This window comes from Cucurbita moschata, unplaced genomic scaffold (assembly GCF_002738365.1).
Source record: "Cucurbita moschata cultivar Rifu unplaced genomic scaffold, Cmos_1.0 Cmo_Scf00009, whole genome shotgun sequence".
Lineage (NCBI taxonomy): Eukaryota > Viridiplantae > Streptophyta > Magnoliopsida > Cucurbitales > Cucurbitaceae > Cucurbita > Cucurbita moschata.
This window is the reverse complement of record NW_019268525.1, coordinates 5,784,138-5,790,869: the sequence shown is the minus strand read 5'-3', so window position 1 is coordinate 5,790,869 and position 6,732 is coordinate 5,784,138. Positions and strand designations below refer to the sequence as shown.

General features: G+C 32.9%; 2 protein-coding genes and 1 long non-coding RNA gene across 5 annotated transcripts in view; 1 reads left to right on the top strand and 2 right to left on the bottom strand.

Annotated features, from left to right (window-relative positions):
• LOC111447948 overlaps positions 1 to 959 on the top strand; it is a 2,016-nt gene extending 1,057 nt beyond the window's left edge. Inside the window, exon 2 of the long non-coding RNA XR_002711346.1 lies at positions 725 to 959. This is a non-coding gene — a long non-coding RNA (uncharacterized LOC111447948). The remainder of the gene's footprint in view (positions 1 to 724) is intronic.
• Positions 1 to 4,130, bottom strand: part of LOC111447939 (alpha-galactosidase 3-like) — a 5,821-nt gene extending 1,691 nt beyond the window's left edge. The window contains exons 1-13 of one of the 3 annotated variants that reach the window (XM_023087342.1): positions 3,784 to 4,130; positions 3,626 to 3,684; positions 3,361 to 3,417; positions 2,907 to 2,954; positions 1,997 to 2,093; positions 1,818 to 1,890; positions 1,592 to 1,650; positions 1,429 to 1,494; positions 1,024 to 1,107; positions 857 to 921; positions 679 to 761; positions 384 to 474; positions 208 to 266 (exon numbers count right to left, since the gene is read on the bottom strand). In XM_023087342.1, coding sequence (XP_022943110.1) covers positions 208 to 266; positions 384 to 474; positions 679 to 761; positions 857 to 921; positions 1,024 to 1,107; positions 1,429 to 1,494; positions 1,592 to 1,650; positions 1,818 to 1,890; positions 1,997 to 2,093; positions 2,907 to 2,954; positions 3,361 to 3,417; positions 3,626 to 3,684; positions 3,784 to 4,115 — 1,173 coding nt within the window. In that variant the 5' untranslated portion in view covers positions 4,116 to 4,130. Of the gene's footprint in view, positions 1 to 207; positions 267 to 383; positions 475 to 678; positions 762 to 856; positions 922 to 1,023; positions 1,108 to 1,428; positions 1,495 to 1,591; positions 1,651 to 1,817; positions 1,891 to 1,996; positions 2,101 to 2,906; positions 2,955 to 3,360; positions 3,418 to 3,625; positions 3,685 to 3,783 lie in introns of all 3 variants that reach the window. The other 2 variants (XM_023087343.1, XM_023087344.1) reach the window with 2 other exon arrangements.
• Positions 4,131 to 4,466: 336 nt separating this feature from the next.
• Positions 4,467 to 6,665, bottom strand: LOC111447947 (40S ribosomal protein S26-1-like). The gene is made up of 5 exons (XM_023087355.1): positions 6,412 to 6,665; positions 6,229 to 6,321; positions 5,500 to 5,584; positions 5,264 to 5,397; positions 4,467 to 4,925 (listed from the first exon to the last, which is right to left on the bottom strand). Exons 1-5 carry the CDS (start codon positions 6,412 to 6,414, stop codon positions 4,851 to 4,853), a joined length of 390 nt encoding a protein of 129 aa, XP_022943123.1. The 5' UTR covers positions 6,415 to 6,665; the 3' UTR covers positions 4,467 to 4,850.
• Positions 6,666 to 6,732: the final 67 nt, after the last annotated feature.

The window sequence follows — 6,732 nt, the reverse complement described above, 5'->3', positions numbered from 1 at the left end:
TGGTTTTTTTTTTTTTTTTTTTTTGCTGGTTTGCATGCCTCACTCATTGACTCGTTCACCAAACACCTAAACCCACACCTAAGAAACACCAGAAAGTTTAACGATCTAATAAAAACTGTAAACTAAATAAGACGAGTTTGAAGTTTAAATTCATACCTTTGTTATGCTTAATACAATGTAAGATGAAGCAAAAGTTAAAAAGAGTACCTGAAGACAACCATCTTTGCCAGAAACTTTAATTTTTCTTCCCTGGAGCCCAAGACTATCTGCGTTCATAAATTAAGTTTCCCTTTTGATATGTGAGCAAATATTAAGTGTTCTTGTTTAAAAGGGTATAAGATAGTATAAGATAAGAAAAGATAGTATAAATAAATGTTGATCACCTTGGTTTACATCAATGACTTCCTTATTGCTTAGAATTTCCAAAGTTTGTGGAGACATGTTTCTCACATCACAACCAATCAACAGAGGGGCCTGCATGCACATTTGGATGAACTCAAAACGTGCATGTTTGATAACCATTTGACTTTTTGTTTTTAGAAAGTAAATCTTATTATGCTATTTTTATCTGAGTTCCTTATTTGTTAATATTCAAATAGTATTCAAGCTTCTGATCTGATCTGTTGGCCGTATACCTAAGAAAATTTTCAAATTCTATCGTTACAGTAAAATTGAAACCTTCATTAAAGCCCATATGCTAAAATGGCTTCTGTATTCTTGATAGGTCATGCCACCATTGCCAACTTCCAACATATCTGGATCTGTCCACGCACACATGGTAAGATGGGAATTAGAGATCAACTTAGAGAACAAATGGATGAAGTTGAATGGGTTTCAAACACAATCAATCTCATACCATTCCAACCACCAGGTCCTGCATACTCTGCCCACTTATCGTTGATATCTGCAATTCTAGTCATGCTTCAACCAAAACAAAAAACAATTTTTTTGAAGTTAATGCAACATTTTAGGGGTTATTTATGGCAATAATGGGAAGATTTTAGGGTTAGATTTAAACCTAACCTTTCCCATGAATCACTTATATCAATTGTTGTACGCCAACTATTTCCAACTCTGGGAGCCCATAATGCCGGATCATCAACGCCCCTACCACACACCATAGTAGATAAAACATTAATTACTATCTAAAAAGTCAATGGTTCAATTCTTAATTGTACAATTTATAACTAAAATAGTAACGATTAAGCTTCTTAATAATAATAAAAAATCATTTGTGTCCTAGAAAATCATTACATTATAGACATAAACCAATGTTTCACCAGAACATCGGAAGAGTAGGAACTAAATGGTAGAAGCCAAATCATTACATGCATACTAAGATTGAACTAAATGGTAGAAGCCAAATCATTCCAAGTAAACCCTAAATCATTACTTCGATCATATATGTGGAAGAGAGGATGAATGTACCATTCACAAATTGAGTAGAAAATGTTTCGGCCAGTTGAATTTAGGGCATCACGCATTGGTGGGTATCTGAAAATGAGAGAAATAATATACAAACAAATCTTCCAATTAATCTATAATCAAAGAAGCTGATGGTCACTAAATTAATTGAGGTTTGAAAATGAACCTTTCTTCTGGACTGATTCCCATATCATAACAGTTATCATACTTCAAATAATCCACCTCCTGAAGAAAAAAACAAAATCTCGAGACTGGGAATCCGTATTTATAAACTTAATTTTCAAAAAACTAGAAACTTCGTTACATTTATATTTTTACAAATTTGTTAGTATCCATTCGATAAACAGAATAGTTGAATATCGAAGCTAGGTTATAAGATGGAAATTACTCACCCAAGATGCTAGCATCATTGCATCCCAAAGTTCAAAGCCGAGCGACCCTGGTCGCTTCTGGCAAGTTAATTGCCTTGTTCAACAGTATGGCAAGTTAATGAAACAAGCGATCGAGAGAGAAAAAAAGACAATATTAAAGTTTTTTTAACATTAAAAGATGAGCTAGACATCGGTCGTACCCAGCATCGCCATATATTCCAAGCTTCAAGCCTTTCCCATGTACATAATCAGCAAGGGCTTTAATCCCTGAGGGAAAAGTTTTGAGATCAGGAGCCAGAAAAACCTGCACAACCAGTGGACACTTCACTCATTCATTCATTTTATAGTTTAATTAGTTGATTTGTTATGTTGAGCTAAAAAGGTTCGCATAATCAAACATTCAATTCATTTGTCGACCTTTCTCGTATTTGTTGAGTTTTGAGAGAAGATTTTGATTTTGAGATGTTATAAGTTTTGAGTTATGTTTGTTTGCTCAGAGATTGACGTAAGAATTGAACAAGAAAAAAAAAAAAAATGAAGGTATGTATATGAGTTAATTCTCAACCCAATATAAATTTTAAAATTTGACACTTTTGATATTAAAACTTTTTATATTTATGTTTAGACATTAAAAAATAGGACAACTTATTATACTTGTTTAAAACTATGATAATTTACGAAGAGAAAAAAATAGAAAAATTGGAGCAGTTTTAAGATTGGAGATTGAACGAAAAGGATCGGGAGAGCATCAAATAAATGAAGGAAAATTGGAAAAGTACTTGTTCATAAATTGAAGGTAGTCGAGAGAGTAGGGAGTGAAGAGGGAGATATTTTTTAAACATGATAGTGATACTAAAAATTTTAAGTTATTTTTTAAATAAATTATTAATAATTTTTATTTAAAAACTAATATTTTTTTAAGAAATAAATTAGTTTAAGAGTAAAATTGTAAAAATATTTTAAAGTATATTTTATATAATTTAGCAAATATATATATATATATATATATATATATATATAATTTTTATGTTCATATTATATATTTTTATAAATGTTGGAACTAAACTTATAATTTTTCGCAACAAAATATATATATTCTTGGAATAGAATAGTAAGGAGAGATTACCAGAATTCTCTGTTGGTTGGCCCAGCAATCATCTGCCATTGTTTGAAACATATGGTAAATTTTAAAATATAACCTAAACTAAATTACAAGTATAATTTTAAAATTTTATATTCTGATTTTTTTAAAAAAATATTTAATAAATTTACATAAAATTTTAGTTTTATATTTAATAAATTGAGTGTCATTCAACTATTTTTTAAAATTCAAATAGCAACCAGAAGCTTTTAGAAAAAATTCAAATCTATTATATACAAAATTGAAAGTTTAAAGATTTACTATACACGTATGCTCCATGGTCAAATACAAAATGGAAAGTTACAGAATATAAATTGGTCAAATACAAAATGGAAAGTTACAGAATATAAATTGAAATATTACCATTTTAATTTAATCGAGATAGAAGATGTTTGTGGTAAAAGCAAATGATGGAAAAATTACCTATGTTGACGTATACATAGCCTAACTCAGCCAGTCCCGTAGCAACAAGTGCATCCGCTGTAAAAAGGAATAAATAGTTGTAATTTCAATAAATTTTTAGAATAGTCTTGGTTAACCTTTCTTATTCTAATAACCTCCCTTCTTAAAATTTTAAAATGTGAGCTCAACTCTTCAACTAACATAAAAAGAGATAAGAGATTCAAATCTCTCATCGTACGTATTGTTAAACAGGTGGAACGAACCCGAACCTAAAAAGAGAGAATACCAGTTTCTTTGATGACCCTTTCATCTATACTGCAGCCAAAATGGTTCCAACTATTCCATCTGATAAGCAAAAGAAAAGATGGCATAAAAACACTGTTATTAACACTGTTATTAGAAAGAAAAGGGATGAGAGATTGAGAGAAAGGGAAAGAGAGAGACCCCATGGGAGGAGTTTTTCCCAAACCATTGTCGAGCTGCAAAATTCCATATTTGGAGTTGTTATAAATTTGAAGGTACGATTTATGGAAGCCATGAAATGCTAGCTTTTCGGTGTGTTCGGTTGCCTCATTGAATAATTTTTTGTGAGAGGACGACAAGGAGAGGAGCAAAGTAAGTAAGAACACTGATACCATCCTTACTCTCTTTGCCATCGATGGAAACTCCAATTTCGAAAGGGAGAGATCTCTGGTTCTTATCAAATTCAGAGCCATTAAACTCGTTGGGTTGCATTGAATCTCCCAACCAATTTCTGCTGCACAAATTAATGCCATTCACCCATTGAGTTTTTGCCAAATGGTTCTTTTGTTCAAGTACGAGCCCACCAAAATTAATAGAATTGTAATGCATAAATTCATAGAGTTAGATCGGCAGACAAGCTGTTCTAATGCCATTTAAAATCGACGTGTTACTTTTCTCAGATTTTAAATTTTAGTCAACATGAAGATAATCAACATTTTCATTAAATCATTAAGAAATTGATAAAATAGGATAAATAGATAAAATAAAATATTAAACAATTTATCAATATTTTCAACATTTTTATAAAGTCAAGTCCTGGAAATTTTCTCCCCTACACGAAACGGCAACCTACATATTTCAAAGGCTAAAGGAAAGATGTCACAGACACAAACATACACCTGCTGTTGGGATGGAAATTAAATGTCATAAAGGGGTATGGAATTAACAATCTTAATCTAATTTTCATGCTGCTTTCTCGTTGCCCCTTCCCTATACCATATGATATGATTAAAGCAGGAAAGACGGACAGTAAAATGATGATTTAAGAAACAAATTGGAGTATCCAAACAAGAAACTGTAGAAAAATCCATTAACTAACTCAATAAACCTGTTCTTTACCTCCCACGTTCCTACCTGCAAAATTCTCGGGTAAGTTTCCATATTCATTCTAAAATTCACTTCCATCCCCAAAGAAAACGACCAAACTATAATAGAGCGACTGTAAAGATTCCTACGTATTGCTCGTAGAAGCCATATAAAGGTTTCTTCTATACACGAGCAGGAATTCCAGCTCCAGCAGGACGAGGTGCTTGACCTGGCTGGCCAGGCTTTGGCTGATCATCCTGAAACAAACACAGAAACGGGAAAAGGTAACAAACCATCAGAGGCTACTCCGAATATCAGTATTGCCGAATAAAAAAATTATCTGTTGTTAGGAAGTAAACATGCTTAAGTGCCTCTAAATGGACCGACTAACAATCATGAGTGGTACTCACTAACAAGTAGAAGATATGTAGTTGATCTTCGACACGAGCATCAATAGCATTACCAAATAGTTGGTATCGTCATTAAAATATACATAATCCAAATGAATCAAAGTAGATCCACTTCATCAAATTCATTGTTCATATGATTATTCTGTTATGAATCAAAGTTTAAAATATTTTATGCAAAGACTAACCCTGCGTCTGATGAAACGCTGTGGTGGTTGCCGATTTCTTCTATCAGTACGAGATCGAACTCTCACAACATGTGAGTGAATGGCACAGGAAACACAGTACTGCATCTTAGCATAAAGCTTAGGAAGAGTGTATTCTGCACAGAGAACAAAGATCTATATCAGACATTGAACAAAAAGATTGTTGTTAAATGAAATAAAGCAACCAAAAGCTAGCAGGAGAGGACAGAACAACTTACGGTCATAGACACAGGCTTCTTGGACATCCCTAACAGCAGCCTGCTCCACAATATTCCTCACGAGAAACCTCTTAATAGCCTTGTCCTATCCTCATCAATCAAAACTCATTTAGTTAGATTTAATCAACTTCAGCTCTTAGCTAAAATAAAATTGAACTTCTCTTGCTCAATAGTCAATGGACACTCCAAATTCACTCCGTCCAAAACTATAGTGTGATTAGGAACCCTTACGGTCCAAAGAAGACATAAGTCTAGAGGCTAAAAGTTAGAATCTTGTCTCCAGGAAAGCCTCAAGCCTAATAAAGCATCGAGTTTTGGAATGCTTACGGGAATTCCATTTTTTAAACAAAAAAACTTATCCTATAAAATGTTCTGAAACAAAAAATGCTATCAATGTGTTTCATCGAAAAGAAATTTAAAATGTAGCTAAACATCAAGTCTAGCTCTTTTACCTATAAAATATCACCTAAACAATCTTTTAACAACAATACAAATACAAACTCATATAGATACTAACATATCCCCAGAACTTGGCGGATACTTATTTCTAGATCAATCAATCACAAATACTCCAGTAATACTAGCAATAAAGCATCAAAACAAAAGTAAAAACAAAATAACACAATTCCGCAAAGGAAACATTAGCACAACGTATAGATTTGACCGCCGCCATTAAACTACTTAAAAATGCAAGCAAAAAGCACGCAGAAAGATGAGTAAAACAATAACCTTGGGGCAGCATTTGCCGCAGTTGGAGCACCTGATGAACTTAACGTGTCCACGGCCGTGCTTGTTACGTCCACCGTTCCTGCGCTTGAAAGTCTGGCAGAACCAAAAGCAGAAAATAAATGAACGGAGAAGGATTTAAAACAAGAAGATTCAGAGGAAAAGGTGACGGGCTAATGATCTTACCATTGTTTAAAAGCTGCAGAGCTTTCAGACGAAGCAGCGAGAGAGAAAATGCAACGATTAGGGTTTTTTTGTGGGCAAATGCTGATTGTAAAAGTCGAAAGAAGTTCCCGGTAAACGCTTTATATAGATCTCCGGTCCCGCGGGCCAAACCAACACCGAGAAAATAAAATTTGCAAAAAGACCCCTCAACTATATAGATTTGTACAATCAGGCCCTCAAATATTCAATTTGATCTCATTTATCTTAAATTAATAAAATTTTACAATTTAAATATTTAAAAATACATAAACTATAAGAATTAAACGAATTTAAGAAAAAAAA

Bases quoted from the DNA above. Each gene is read 5' to 3' on its own strand.
- LOC111447947 (XM_023087355.1), bottom strand. The intron at 5,585-6,228 runs GTTATTGTTTTA...TGATGAGGATAG, and splicing joins GCGGCAAATGCTGCCCCAAG to GACAAGGCTATTAAGAGGTT. The intron at 5,398-5,499 runs GTAAGTTGTTCT...TTCTCTGTGCAG, and splicing joins AGAAGCCTGTGTCTATGACC to AATACACTCTTCCTAAGCTT.